Source organism: Manis pentadactyla, chromosome 5 (assembly GCF_030020395.1).
Source record: "Manis pentadactyla isolate mManPen7 chromosome 5, mManPen7.hap1, whole genome shotgun sequence".
Classification (NCBI taxonomy): domain Eukaryota; kingdom Metazoa; phylum Chordata; class Mammalia; order Pholidota; family Manidae; genus Manis; species Manis pentadactyla.
Window position 1 is genome coordinate 38,804,978 of NC_080023.1, and position 16,030 is coordinate 38,821,007.

General features: G+C 33.4%; 1 protein-coding gene across 2 annotated transcripts in view; it reads right to left on the reverse strand.

Moving 5' to 3' along the window:
- The window catches only part of GABRA2 (gamma-aminobutyric acid type A receptor subunit alpha2), a 135,936-nt gene that overhangs the window by 73,094 nt on the left and 46,812 nt on the right, over nt 1-16,030 (reverse strand). For both annotated transcript variants that reach the window (XM_036892541.2, XM_057502190.1), the window contains exon 4: nt 4,045-4,112. In XM_036892541.2, coding sequence (XP_036748436.2) covers nt 4,045-4,112 — 68 coding nt within the window. The remainder of the gene's footprint in view (nt 1-4,044; nt 4,113-16,030) is intronic.

A 16,030-nucleotide genomic window follows, 5' to 3' on the forward strand; every position in this document is an offset into this window, starting at 1 on the left:
TGCTTAGAGTCTTCCCTTACCCTGTTTTATTCTTCAACCTCCTGTACTATTTAATATAATTCACTATATTAAATTTTCCCTATTCAAATTGTTACTATGGAGCTTTTCTTCTGACTGCACCTTGATAGTAGAGTAAGTACGTGCCCACTTGGCAGTCTTGCAATTATCAGAATCCCAAACCAACGATTGGAAAGACTGAGTGAACAGGTGAATAACAAGAGAAGTAAAGTAGAAAATCTGACATGACCAAAGAGAATCCTGTAGGACTGTGTTTGGCTGATGATTCAAGGGAACTGTATCATTAGGAAAAATGTCTAGGATCTTCAAACATTTCAAGGGCCTACTGAGATGTTAAATATGTGTTTTATTTTAGGGAATATTTCCATATATAGATACACATGCACAAACACATACACACACACTCACACACACATACACTCCAACACAGAAAAAGAAAACTAAAAATATCAATATAAGTAATTTTTAAAAATTTAAATTTTGTCAACTACAATCCCAGTCAACTACATTTGACATATAGTTTGGAATGTGAGTGCATTTTAATATAATATATGGCAGGGTCTCCCAAAATAAGAAAGCATACCTTAAGCCTGCTCATTTTCTTTTAAGTTCTTGGATTAAATTCACTGAAGATACTGAAGTTTTTAATTCAATTCAGAAATGAAGTAATTTAAATTTGTGTTCTGTTGCTAATGACTTCACATCTAACATCAGCTACCAGATTTTATTTTAAATTTTTGCATATAAACTTATTAACACTTATTTTATTTTTAAGAATGACAGCAGCAAACAGAACCACAGACACTCAACCAGTAGACATGTGATTGATCATGAATGCTTCCATCAGAAGTAATGGGATGTGGTATACTTGACCTTTGAGTCTTTAGCTTCACGTATCAGGATTCCGTGCTCTTGGCTTCAACTTGACACCAATTGATTCCTTATGTTGACAGTTCACTTTAATTCTTGCAGGAGAATTACAGTGCTTTTCCCATTTCTTTTTTCAGATATGAGTTTTCCCACAATTCTAACTATAGAATTTAGAATTTGTGAAAATACATAAATTTACCGATAAATGACTAGAAGGAATTCCTACCTGGAAACATTAACTAAACAATCAGTGTTTTCTTTTCTAAACAAAATTTCAACATTACTAAGGTATAACTGAAAAATAAAATTTTAAGTCATTTAAAGTGTACACAGTGGTGATTTGATGTATATATACATTGTTAAAGGATTTTCCCCATCAGTTAATTAGCACATTCACCACCTCATATTCATCTTTATTTTGTGCACATGTGTGTGAGAACATTTTAGTTCTATGATCAAAGAATTTTAATTATACAATACACTGTTATTAACCACGGTCATCACATTTTACATTAGATCCTCAGACCTCATTCATCTCATAGCTGAATCTTTGTACCCTTTTACCAACCTCTTCCTTTCTTCCCCAATCTTAGCCCCTGGCAACCCCTTTTCTACTCTCTATTTCTGTGAATCTGACTTTTTAAAAAAATTCTGCATGTAAGTGATACCATGTAATACCTTGTCTTTCTCTGGCTTATTTCACTTAGCATAATGCTTTTTAATGTTGTCACAAATGTTAGGATCTTGTTCTTGGCTGAATAACATTCATATAAATAAATAAATATGTGTGTGTGTGTGTGTGTTTATTTATTTATTTATTTATTTATATTTATATATGTATGTATGCCATGTTTCCATATCTTGGCTGTGTGAATAAATTTTCCTCCTTTTTTAAAACTGGATTGTTTTAAACTGGTATTTTTTTTCTTTTTTTTTTGTTATTGAGTTGTGTCAGCTCTTTATGCATTTTGGGTATTAACCCCTTATCAGATATATGATTTGCAAATATTTTCTGCCATTATATATTCATCTTGTTTATGGCTTCCTGTGCTATGCAGAAGCTTTTTTTTAGTTTGATGTAGTCCTACTTGTTTACTGTTGGGGTCAAATCCAAAAATAATTGCCAAGACCAATGTCAAATAGTTTATCCCCTATGTTTCCTTCTACTTTTATGGTTTCAGTAGTTACATTCAATTCTTTAACCCATGTGAAATTGAATCTACCAGCTTTCTAAATGTGTAATCCTAAAGGATGATCAGAACAAACAGGAGGATTAGTCTAATCCATTATTACCACTGGAAGAGAGTCATTTTGTACACTTTGCCAAAAATATATGACTGAGTTTATCTAAAACTCCCAAATAACAAATACTTGATGAGTCTAGAAAAATCACATATGTATTTTTGGCTTTTGATTTTTTTGAGATTAAATCATTCATTTTGCAAAAAATAAAACAAAAACTTTAGTGTAGTAACTGTTACTACTAATATTTACAACACAAAATACACAACATTGAAAATTTTGATATTTTGGGGTCCTACATACTGGCCTTTCTGTTTTGGCCAGTAATAAGACACTAAAGTAACCATATGAGAATCATCATTTATGTAATTATTCTGTAGTTTTTCAATGCAGTGCTAGACAAAATTCTGCCTTCTCCACTTGATTCCAAATAGGTTAGATGCTCATTCTTAATGTGTCTCTGTAATATTCGGGAGCATTTACTAAGACACGCTATAAAGACATATTATCTTTACAGCCAACCAATAATATTTGGAATCCACACCCTTGTTAAATACATCTCTGTCATCTTTTCATGTTCCTACACACTTAAATTGACCTACAGAAAGAGGCAGATTAATATTTCAGGTCACAATATAAGATACTGCAAGGAACTGGAGATGGTTATGTTGAAAATAGGTTTCTTCCTATTTATGAAGACTTGTGACTAAGGCCCAGAATTGAGGGGAAAAAAAGACACTTAAATCTTCACATTCTAATCTGAAAGAACTTTGAAGTCTTGCCATTGTTCGGTTTCAACCATCTCCCCGAAGTTCAGGGCCATCATTCCTCTGCCACCTTACATTTTCAGCCATCCAACTCAATGTAAGAAAAGGGCTATGAGTTCAGAGAAGTGGCTCTTGTGGAATAAAAAGCAAATATTTTATGATAAAAGTGGTATATCTGCTCCCTCAAGGAAAGGTAGAGATAACCCAATAAATTGGCTAACAATATTTATGAATGTCTCCACAAAAGGAAAACCTTTAGTTTTTGTGGCTTTATCTTGGGGGAAAGCCCGTCATCCTGCTCCCTAGGTTATCAGAGAGGGAAGAAAACTGCGGAGAGATGATGGAGGGAGGATGACCAGGCAAGGCACAGAAATGGGCGTCTCCCTGAATACTCCCTCCCCGGGATAGAAGAGGGCAGATGAAAAATTATTTCAACTAAAAATTCCATAACAAAGCACTATAATTAGCTACAGAAATGGAATACTGATTGCCAATTTTTTTATGCTAACTCAAGAATTTATCTATAATGTTCCTAGTCCACCAGTTACTAACCCAACAGACCAATTTCCCTCTCCTACCCACCTCACTTTAAAGAAAAATAAACATCAGTTACATAGAATGTAAGATGGTCAAGATTCTAGTTTTCTTTAGATTGATTTACATATGCTTACTAAGGATGTAGAATGCATGTACTGTATGTATTCAGAAAGCATGACAAGGATCCCACCTTACTCAATACCTTTGGAAAGTGTCCATTTATGACACTGAGCATGATCACATTCTGTAAGAAGCAGTTGTCTATGAATCTGTACAGACGTTACTTATGGAAGTCCAAGCAGGTGTCTTATTCCTAGAAAAAGGTTCTCAGTAATATAATCACTTTTATTAAAAACTTTTTACAACACTAAACTTAGGTAGAGACACTTTGAATATATATATATATAAAATATAAAGAGTTAATTTGAACACTCAAGCTGGAATGGTGCACCACAGATACAAACAAACATCTTAAACTCACCATGTATTTGGGTATACTAAATAAGTATGAGAAAGATACATAATTCTATAAAACTAAAAATACTTGCTTATTCTAAATGCTCCTACTTCCCATTATATGAAGTAAAAATACTATTTAATGAAAACTCACCATATCTGTATCTGAGACAGGGCCAAAACTGGTCACGTAGATGTTAGTGAAGACTTCAGTAATACTGTCTGATATGAGAAAAAGAGATTGAATATAGATAACATGTAATGAGAGCCACAGAGAGAAAAGGGGTCAAATATATGGCATAGTTAGAAAGCTACATAATGTTTAGGAATATTGCTTTTTATTTTCTTTTCAACTTTCACAATCAAGAAAAATATCTACATTGCTCAATTATTTCATAATCCTTAATGCTAAATGCCTGGAAGTATTATGACATTCTTACTGGGAAACTATACCTGATTAGAATGTTCTGTTTTAAGCATGTTGCTCAGAATGAATAGATTTTTAGAATCTATCTTCATTGAACTGTTTTACAATAAATTTATCACCATAGAAAAATAAAGTGTGGTTAGTATAGTTACCATTTGGTACAGTCCTAAATTTGATTTTTAAACTAAATATTTCAGGTGGTTTTTCATGATGGTAGAGATTTAGTTTGTAGATTGTAAATTAGTATATAGCCCAAATAAAGCACAAAAACTGATTGTTGATCATTATAAATAAATGTAATTCATATTAATATAAAAAGCTCTATTATTCAGTGACATAAAAATAAAAGCAAATGACCTACATTAATCATAATGAATTACTTCCAAATGAGTTTAAATGTATTAGAGAATGCCTAAAATGCTAAGTTTGAAGTGAATTACATTCTAAAGTTATATAACTTATTGACTGTAACACAATTAACTGGATTGCTCTTTTAAACGGTTGATTTAGATCTTTGATTTTAAGTAAGCCAAATGATGATGGTGGAAAAGCTCAAAGAAAAGATTTAAAGGAAAAACCTTTTCAATATTCTTACAGGAACTAGAAAGTACATCATTAATTTCTGTCACCATGAACTGAACATCTCATCTGCTAATGTCAGATTTGTAATTCTACACAATATTATGAAATATTTTTAATATCATACTGGACATTAATTCACAACCATGAAAGAGAAAGTAATCTAAGTCTGGGCTATAGTATCCACTAAGGCAAAAATAAAAAGTAAAAAGGATTTTGAAATAACAGAGTAGACTTTAAATGCTTTAAAGGACTTGAAATACAATAACCTGCATGACAAACCTATGAGCTAGATTCTCTGTTATAATCCTAATATTGATGTACAGAAAGGTGAAGTAATGTGCCCAGTGACCCACACTTGGCAGAGGAGAGACAGCCAGGTTTTCGAACCCCAGCAATCTGGTTCCTGAGACTTCAGGGTAAACCAAAGTATTATACCACAGACAACAATAAATTTGAAACTAAAAGTGTTTTCTCATTAATGGCATATTTCTATTCATCATCATACTCTATTCCAAGAGTACAGATATAATGTTCCATGTAAGTATATTTGACAAACTTGATTATTTTACATTCTATTTTATTCCAAAAACTGTATGTATGAATTGTATCATAAAACTCATCTGAAACATAAATATATTTATAAAGTTCATTCTCAGCTGCCACACTCCCCAAAGAGCCGCACAGGAGCAGTTTCACGGACCTGCAGCTGGTGCGGTCACACAGGGCCCTGTGCGCAGAAGAGCCCCATGTTTAGCTTAATGTTCTGTTTTTGTTCTCTTGAAATTCTTTATTATTTTTTGAATAAAGGGCTCTGCATCTTCATCTTGGACTGAGTCTCCCAAATTGTGTAGCTGCTCCTGGACCTGATTTATATAAGCTATGAGAAAGAAATAATGAAAATAGGACTCAAGTTTGTTTACTTTTTCCTCTTATATTCATACTAAATCAATCACGTTATCTCATTTATTCAATAAACAATTGAATAAAACTTTAGTCATTCTAGATATTGATTTAAAATGTTCCAGAGAAGAGAAATTAAAAAGTTAAAGGAATTCTTCATCCAAATAAAGTTAAATGAAATTAATCTTCTTAGTCTGATTAATGAAATAAATCTCCTTAGTAAATAGATGAACTAATATTTTGGTGGCAACTTCAGTCTGTGCATTTCAGGGACTATGAGTTGCCCTTAGTCTAGAATAGTAAAGTTAGAGAAGAGAGATGACAAAAAATGAGTGACTATATTCCTGGTAAGGATATGAAGAAATACCCATTATATGCCAAATGGCAAGTAAAGAGGAAGGGAGAGTATTATTGGTACCTAGTGGCTGCAAGAAAATGCCAGCTAAGAATCCAAACAGAGAGAAAGAAACAAGAGCACCCTCAGAGCTGTAAGCAGTATGAGGAAGGAACACCTAAAGATGCAGAACACAGATATGCAAAGTTACCTTAAAGAAAAATGCTTCCATGGCTTATTGACTTCATGCACAGTTAAAGAATATGTACTGCAAGGGACAGTTTCCTGTTATGGAAGATCAGAAAAAGGAAATTCAGCAAGCTACAACACTAACAATGAATACCCAATAGCTATCTGAGTTGGGAAAGGGATTCTTGGTAATGAGACTTTGAGGATTTCTGTACAGATGGATGCACAGAGTTGTCAACAGCCAACATGTATAGTGAAATATTTTAGTGTGATCACTACAAATATTTGATACATCTAACACAACTTACCAGGGCTCTATACTTGAAGTGCAATCTTTGATTATGATTTGGCTTTCCATAAGAGAAGGGAAGGAAAGGAGAGGGAAGATGAGATTTTATGAATAGACATTATTTCTGGATCTTGTGACACTAACTTGTCAAAGTAACCCATAGTATATTCTGGTTTTCTTTTCTTTGCCCATGTGGACTTAGACCAGGGTTTGTGTTGTTATTATCTGTTACAATATTCTGATCCATGTGGCACATATGTATCACAGAGTAATTCTGAAATTCAGTCTCTGCATTTCAGGGAGTATGAGTTGCCCTTTCAAGTTCTGACCACATTTAGTGGATGTACAAAGCACTGTCCTGACTCAGTCTTCACACTGGCTATTACCTCTTCACTTCCATTCCTAGTTAATTGCTCCTCTGCCTTTAAGGCTCAATTTAAATATTTTCTCCTCAGATAAGGGCTCCACAATTCCCCCTATATAATGTAACTCTACAACTCTCATTTTCTCCCTCTAACACTTACTTTCATGGAACTTTCTTGAATTTGCCATTATTTTCATACCTTAATATATATATTTTTACTTTGTACATGTGGGTGGGTGTCTATCTCCTAACCAGGATTCAAATTCACTAAAAGACAGGGTCTGTGTCATTTCTGTTCACTGTCACATCACCAGTGCTTAGCACACAATGAGTACCCCATATTAGATGTTTTATATTTGAATAAACAAATAATGTCTAACTATAGTTCACATAGAATATATGCCTTTTCCCAAAATATTTCATCCACATTTAAAATGGCCACGAATAGTTGTTACTACTCATACGGAATGGGCACTGTCATTTGTGACAGCAGAGCTCAGACTACCCATTGACAGATAAAGTTGAAAGCCTAGGGAATTTGTTCTAGTGAAGAAACTGAAAGTCAAGCAAAAGAGAAGTATGTATTTTAAGAAAGCACTATTTCAGTGGAAACCAAAATTTACCTACTGAACAGTAAGCAACTTTTAACAGAAATGTCCACCATGAGTTACCTCAAAATAAATAAATGTTCATCAGCTAAATTTTTGGCTTTAGGAATATCAACAGCATAATATGCAGAAGGCAAAGGATCTTCTATATAGATTTTTCCAAAAGCTAATAATGAGACACCATGAAGTTAATAATAGGTATTTTTATAGAAATAAAAAATGCATGCAGTAAACAGAAAAGAATGTGTGATCCTTAGGAACAATAATCAAATTCAGGATGGCAGCTGTTATTGGGAGGGAAAGGAATAACACACTAGAGGTGCACATGGAACTTCTCATGTATTTCTAGTATTTTCCCTTCCTTTAAAATTGATCTTTATCAATTTTGGAAAGTCAAGATGTAGTGAAACTGGTCATGGAAAAAATAACACTGCTCTATACTTTTTTGAATGCTTGAAATACTTCATAGAAAAAATAAATAAGTAGCCCCGAAAGATGTGTAAAATAAACACATAAATCATTTCAAGAAGGGTTTAAATTAATTCATGAAATTGTTCTTCACTGGGTGATACAGCACACAGCAAAAATCAAGCCTACTTTAAAAAATGCTTTGCAAATAGTTTGATTCATGCAGAAGGGCGAGGTATCAGCTGTGAAGAAAGGAAGAGGTATCAAAAAGATCGGATATGCCACAATGATAATACTGTCTGTATACATATACATTCAACAAGGTATTCACTGAAAGACTGTGATTTGCAGAATGTTATGTCCAGGGCTATTGTACTAGAAATGTTTTTACGTTATTAACAGTGGGCAAACTCAATCAGAGGAGATGGAAGACAACATATCCAGTTTGGAAAAGGTTGCAGTAGTTGAGGCAAAAGAAAAAAAATGACATTGAGAATAGAAAAACGTAGAAATCAAGGAATTTTTAAAGCGGTGCTGTTAAAAGATGCCAAAGCAAGCCCTGTTGTTTGACTATTAGACTATCTTTAGAGCCTGGAAACAAGCAGTTGCAGTAGAATTGTAAGGACAAAAAACAAATAAAGGAGGATTGGAAAGTCATGAAGCCATGAAGACAGCAAGTGGAAAATATTTTCTTAAACACCTTGTCAAAAAAATATGTGAATAAAGTTGTGGATAGTTGAATTGTACTGGGTAATGTAACACACAATAGCAATCAAACCATTCAAACAAAAATCTCTAACATTTGGCAAGAGTAAAATCATGTCTCTAAAGTTTTTTGTGAATGATTGATGGACTTTTGAAATTATGCATATAAGGTCTGTTGCTTCCAGAGGTTCATTACAGGCGGGTGCATGACTTTCAACACAACTGAATATAGCCGTTGACTTTTGTTACTTCCTCAGTGAGGCCATCTTATCATCCTATTTTAAAGTTCAACAATTCCACATCCCTCCCTGTTCATTTAATTACTATGATTACTGTTTAGTGCCTGTATCTACCCATATGGTAAACACAAGCTACAGATGGCTATCTAAATTTAATTTTCAATTAAAACAAAAAAGGTTGGTTCCTCAGGCATACTAGCCATATTTTATGCACATGTAACTATTGCTACCATATTGGATAGCAAGTTGAACATTTCCATCATCACAGAAGGTCTATTAGATAGTACTGGTCCATATCCTCCGACTAGAAGTTAAGTATGAAGTCAGGGACTTTTGTTTGTTCAGAAAAGTTAAAACCCCAGACAACTCCCAACATAGTGTATATTCTTAATAAATCTTTGTCAAATAAGTGAATTCTCATTCTTAGTTCAGAGTCATCTTAAAGTAGACATAGCCTCTGGTGTCATAATGGAGCTTACTATGACCTAGTAAACAGAGATACAATGCAAAGTCAAATAAATTTATAATTACAATTACACAATTACAGACATGACATATGTTATGACAGCATATAACAAGGGAAGACTCGTCCTAGGAACACTTTCTTCACTTGGTCTCTGTAACATCACAATCTCTTGATTTTATTCCAATCTAACTGGTTGCTTCTCAGAATCCTTCACTCTTTTGCTCCCTCAACTTGTTAATTTTGGAATGCCCCAACATTCATTTTCTGGTCCCCTAAAACTGAGTGAATGGGTCCCCTAAAACTGAGTGATTTTGTCAAATACTTTTTATGAATGTATGCAGATGATCATGAAGTAGTTGACCTTTATTCTATTAACATGGTATATTACATCAATTTATTTTCATGAGTTGAAGCTACGTTGTTTTCCTGGGATATACTTCACTTGGTTTTAGTGCAAAATTTTTAATTTGTTGCTGTATTAAATTTGTTAGTATTTTGTTGAGCATGTATATGTCCAAATTCATAAGATATTGGTCTGCAGTTTTCTTTTCTTACAATGTTTTTGTCTTATTTTAGTGAAGGGTCATAGTAGACTAATAAAATGAGCTGGGAAGTGGTCTCTTCTCTCTATTTTTTTAAGGAAAATTTGTGAAGGATTGGTGCTACTTCTTTAAATATTTTGTAAAATTCAGCAGAGAAGCAATATGGTCTTGGAATTTGCTTTGTGGGCAGTTTTTTTTTCTTTTTTGAACTAATTCAGTCTCTTTCCTTATATAAATCTACTCAGATTTTCTATTTATTTCTTTGTTAGTTTTGACAGTTTGAATCTTCCTAGAAATTTGCCCACCTCATCTAGGTTATCTAATTTGTTTTCATACAAATACAGTACAAAGACATTTCCTTAAAGTATTCCTGTAGGGTCCATATTAATGACCTTCTCATTTCCAAAAGACTAATTTGAGTCTTCCTCACTTTTCCTGATCACTCTAACTATCTATCAATTTTGTTGATCTTGTCAGAGTCAAATTTTGTGGGGTTTTTTTTTGTTTTCTCTTTTTTTTTTCTATTCTCTATTTCAGTCTTTTCCTTCTTCATATTTCTTATTGCTTTTCCCTAACTTTAGGTTTAGTTTCCTCTTCTTTCTTTAAGTGTGGTAAGGTAGAATCTTACATTATTGATTTGAGATCTTTCCTTGTTTATAATGCAAGCATTTATAGCTATAAATTTCCTTTTACCATACTATAATTGCATCCTGTAAGTTTTGCATGTTGTGTCTTCACTTTCATTCATCCAGAAGTATTTTATAATTTCATGTGTGGTTCCTTCTTTCACTCATTACTATTTACGAGTATGCTATTTAATTTATATATATTTGTGAATTTTCCAAATTTTTTTCTTACTGATTTATTCCATTAATCCTTTGTGATTAAAGTACATATATAATTTTAATTAGTTTAAATTTATTGAGCTTGTTTCATGGCCTAGAAAATAATCTATCCTTTAGACTATTCTATGTGCAGTTGAGAAGAATGTATATTCTGCACTGGGTAGAGAGGACTATAAATACCTGTTTCAGTCTAGTTGGTTCATAGTGCTTTTCAAATATTCTGATTCTTTGTTGATGTTCAGCCTAGTTGTTCTATCCATTGTTGAAAGCAGGGTATTGAGTCCCCAGATATGGTTGAAATGTCCACTTTTCTCTTCAATTAATATGTTTTTGATTCATATCTTTTGGGGATCTATTTATAGGTACATATATTTATAAATTTTATGTCTTCTTGATGGAGTGTCACTTTTATCATTTTAAAATTCCCATCTCTGTTTCTAGTAAAGATTTATCTAAAGTCTATTTTGACCAGGATTATTATTTCCATTGTCTTACTGTTTGCGTAGTGAAATTTTTTCTATCCTTTTACTTTCAACCCATTATGTATTTGAACCTAAATTTTATCTCCTATAGACAGCATACAGAGTAATCATTTTTATCCGTTCTGCCAATCTCTGATATTAGTTCAAGTGTTTCATCCATTTATACTTAATGTAATTATTAATAAAGTAGGATTAATCTGCTGTTTGTTATTTGTTTTTATATTTCATGTCTTTTTATTTTGTGTTATATAGCCAATTTCTAATATACCATTTTAATTTTCTTGTTTATTTTCCTTCATTGTGTTATTTTATTAATGGTTGCCCCAGATATTACAATTAACATCTTAAATTAATCAAGTTGGTATTAATACCAATTTAATATCAATAGTAATCAAATGCTTGTCTACTTATAGTTCCTTCCACACACTCCTTCTTTGTGCAATTCTGCCATACAAATTAAACTTTTATACATCTTTAGGCAATCAATCCATTAATTCATGGTTTATATAGTTTTCCTTTAAATAAGATAGAAAAAAATATTCCAGAAAAAAATACATTTATACTGTTTTTTATACTCAGCTATATATTTGCTTTTTGGCATCCTTTTTATTTCTTCATGTAGGCTCAAGCTACTGTCTAGGGTTCTTTATTTCAGTCAAAATGACTCCCTTTAGTATTTTGGAGGTAGGGGGTCAGGTCTGCTAGTGAAAATCATCTTAATTTTTATTTATCTGGGAATATTTTAATTTCTCCTTCATTGTTGAAACATAGTTTTTCTGCATACAGAATTCTTAGTTGACAGACTTTTTCATTCAATGATTTGAATATGTCTGCCTCTGCTTTCTGGACTATATTGTTTCTGATGAGAGGTCAACTGTTTATCTTTATCGAGAGTCCCTGTACATGGCAAGTAATTCTTTAGTTGCTTTCAAGATTCTCTCTTTGTCTTCTTTCTATGGTTTGACTGTAATGTCTCTGTATGAATTTCTTTGAGCTTATGCTTTGATTTAATTAAGCTTCCAGAAATGTAGATTAATGTTTGTCTTCATAATTGGAAAACATTTTAACAATGATTTCTTTAAAAATTCTTTTTGCCCTTTTCTCACTTCTCCTTCTGGGGCTTCCCGATGTTGGTGTGCTTGATAGTGTCCTGTGGATCTGTGAAGCTATATTCATTTTCTTTTTGTTATTTTTTCCTCTGTTCCCCAGACTGGATAATCTCAATTAACCCTTTTCAGGTTTACTAATTTTTCTGCCAATTCAAATTTGCTATTGAATCTCCCTAGCAAATTTTCACTTCAATTATTTTTTAAATCCAGAATTTCTATGGTGTTCTTTTTTAAATATATAATATCTGTGTTATTATCAATATCCTCTTTTTGGTAAAACTTCATTTTTGTACTTTTTAAAATTATTTTGACAATGCTCCCTTTAATTCATTGATATTTAGAAAAGCTCATTTAAAGTCACTGTCTAATAAATTTAACATTTAAGTTTCCTCAAGGGCAGTTCCTATTGTTTTTATTTTCCTACATATGGATCATAGTTTCCTGTATCTTTTCATGAATCATCTTTTGTTATGACTCTGAAAATCAGATTCGCTCCATTCCACAGGGTCTGTGTGTGTGCACGTGAGTGTGTGCAGTGGGATATGTCTTCAATACTCTAGCACAGTTTACAACTCTTTTTTAGCCTTCATTTCCTGCTTTTGCAGAACTTCTAGGTCATACCAAGGTGGAAGATAAGGGATTCTCAGGCATTTTCAGGGTCTGTGCACAGCCTTGCACAACACAGCTTTCTAGATTCAAATACAGACTATGTCTGAGGTTTTAAAAACTCCTAATAATCATCTCAGTCCTCAGTTTTTCATTTCAACTTTTCTGGCAAGCCTTTTCTTAGACCCCCATCAGTATCTCTGTTAAAATAGCTATGATGTTAAACAAATGATGCTGAGTTTTTTCATCAAATGCCTTGGGGATAGAACTGTCCACACAGAGCAAGCTAAGATCAAATACAGACAAGCTCTGAGTATGATATATAGAATAATTCTATATATATATATCAGTCAAAAATTGATATGTAGAATTTATATAATACTACATGCCTATATACTATATATACTATATATACTTCTTACAGATTGCTATCTCACAGGTCAAACAGTGGTAGTTCTCCGGGATAGGGACTTCGAGGAGCTCTATATCCATAGTGTCCTCTCTGGTGGCTACAAGGTAGCTGTTTTTCACAACTGACATAGTCAATAAGCTGTTGGTTTCTCAGGCAAGCACAGAGCTTCAGAAAATGGGATAGGGTAAGGAATACTAAAATGGTACTAAACCTGTTCTTACTGAAGTCCATCAATTTTTAAAAAATAAATGCTCCTTGAATTGTTGCAAGATTTTGTTTAACTTTGAGAATTCTGAGAAAGTTGATTACATAGTTTGCCAGTGCTCTTACTGCTTTTTTTGGATGAGTGAATTTTCAGAGGTCCTTACACTACCATTCCACAAGTGTTTTTCCACCATCTTCCCTTAATTCACAAATCAGACAGTGTCTCTTCTTTTTACAAAACCCTCTAATGGCCCTTCATCTCACTCGGAGTGAGAGCTGCAGCCCTCAAATTGGCTTACACAGCACTTTATGACCACACCCCGATATCTCTTCTGTTTCATCTTCATCAGCTCTTCACCCTCACGCCTGCCTCACTGACCTCCTGGATGTTCGTCACACATTCCTGGGCTTTGCATAGACATTCTTTCCTGCCTGGGAGAACCTTTTCACAATTTTGGTGCATAGCATACTTCCTTACCTCACTTACTTAAGTATTTTTGTATTTACTTATCTATTTTAATAAATATTTATATAATACTAATGCCTATGTACCATTTATATAGTCCTATAAGCATTATTCTAAATATTTCACAAGTATTTGCTTAAAAATTATTCTTTTCAGTGAGCTTAATATTGACACCCTAATCAAACTGCACCTTCTCTTCAACCCTTACACTTAGGACACCCCTCCCCCTGTTACTTTGACCCTTTTTATTCTCTTTTTTCCATAATAATGATACCTTCCAGCATTCCCATGTAATTTGCTTACATATTATGTACATTTGTTTAAAACTGAAACTCTCAGAAGCCAGGGATACTTGAACCTGTATGATTTACTGATATGTTCTGATCCCATAGAATAATTACTGAAACATAGTGAGCTCTGAATAAATATTTGTTGAGGGATTTAATCAATGAACCTGACCCAGTTTGAGATGGAAAGGATGGGATTGGGACTGATTTCCTTGATCAAACAACATTTTACTGATATAAAAAAGACACACTATAGAGATCCTAGATAAGTGTGTGAGTTAGAAGGAGGCACATGAGAGAATGTTTAGTTCTTAGCAGCATAGGGGTAACTATACATTCAAAGATCCTGAGATGGACAATGGGTTGATCTTTTCAGGAAATGAAAAATGTCCAGTGAAGTGGGAGAACAGAGAGGGTGTGAGAGAATCATGTAAGATGGATTTAAAGAAATAGGCATGCTAGATTGTGCATGCTTTTAATTGTGTGATCTTGGACAAATAGTTTCATCTGAAAAATATGAATGATAACCATATCTACTTCTTGGGATTGTTACAAGGATTAGTAAATTAAATTATAAAAGTCATTTATAAGAGCTACATAGAAAGTAATATAAAAGTGTTTGCTATCTATGTATATCTGTAGCTAAATGGAGAGTCCTGGGTTAAAAATATACATTATGGAGTCCTTGGTTCCAGTGAGTAATAACTGGAAAATTATTTAATCTTTAATGCATCTAAGTTTCTTAATTTCTAAAATAAGAAAAGTAACACAAAACCCTCCCTGGGTTTTGTCAAAGATTAGGCATGCAAGGAGTATAGAACAATGTCAGATAACAATGTTCCATAATGTTGGTTGTTATTATTGTTACTGTTATTATATGCTATGATTGGACTCCAAGGAGTAAATCAAATCACAAAAGGTCAGATTATAGACCAAGAAGAAAAAATGACTGCAGTCATAATATTTACAGAACTCACAAAAGAAAATGAGCCAGGGAATTAGGCAGGAAGGAGAATCCAGAAAGGTAGTAAAATCAAAAGCAGAGGAGAATACAATATTCCAACGACTAGAGATAAGAGTGTTTCAAAGGCAGTTTACACACCTAGGAAGAAGGAAGTGATGTACATTCACTGCTACTGATAGATTAAGTAATCTGAGTCCAGAATATTCCTTGGATTTAGAGACCTGGTAGCCAATAATGGAGTAAAGAATGTGAGCAGAGGTCAGCTTGGAGTGGCAGAAGTGGGAGAAGAGGAAAAGACTGGGGTGAGTTTAAAAAACCCTTAAGTTTGATGTGAAGGGGAAGAGGACTCTAGCAACAGGGAAAGATGGGGGAAGAGACAGTTCTTCATTTGCTTGTATAAGGTGGAAGATCATTCAGCACATGATAATGCAGATGGAAGGGACTGAGGTAGTGAGGGAGAGGCTGGGTACGCAAGAGAGAGAAGAGATAATGACAGGAATATCCTCTCAGTGACAGAGGAGTAAGCAGGCAGTGTATTCATTAAAGGAAATTGGCGAGACATACAGGAGGGGAGAAAGAGGATGAAATATCCTCGATTTTATCAGGAGTAAAGAGTCTTGAAATAAATGGAAGTAGGTTTTTAGATCTAGTGGCAAGAAAGTTAAGGTAGTTCCTGGAGAGGAGAGAAAATTCAAGTTACATGCAAAGTACC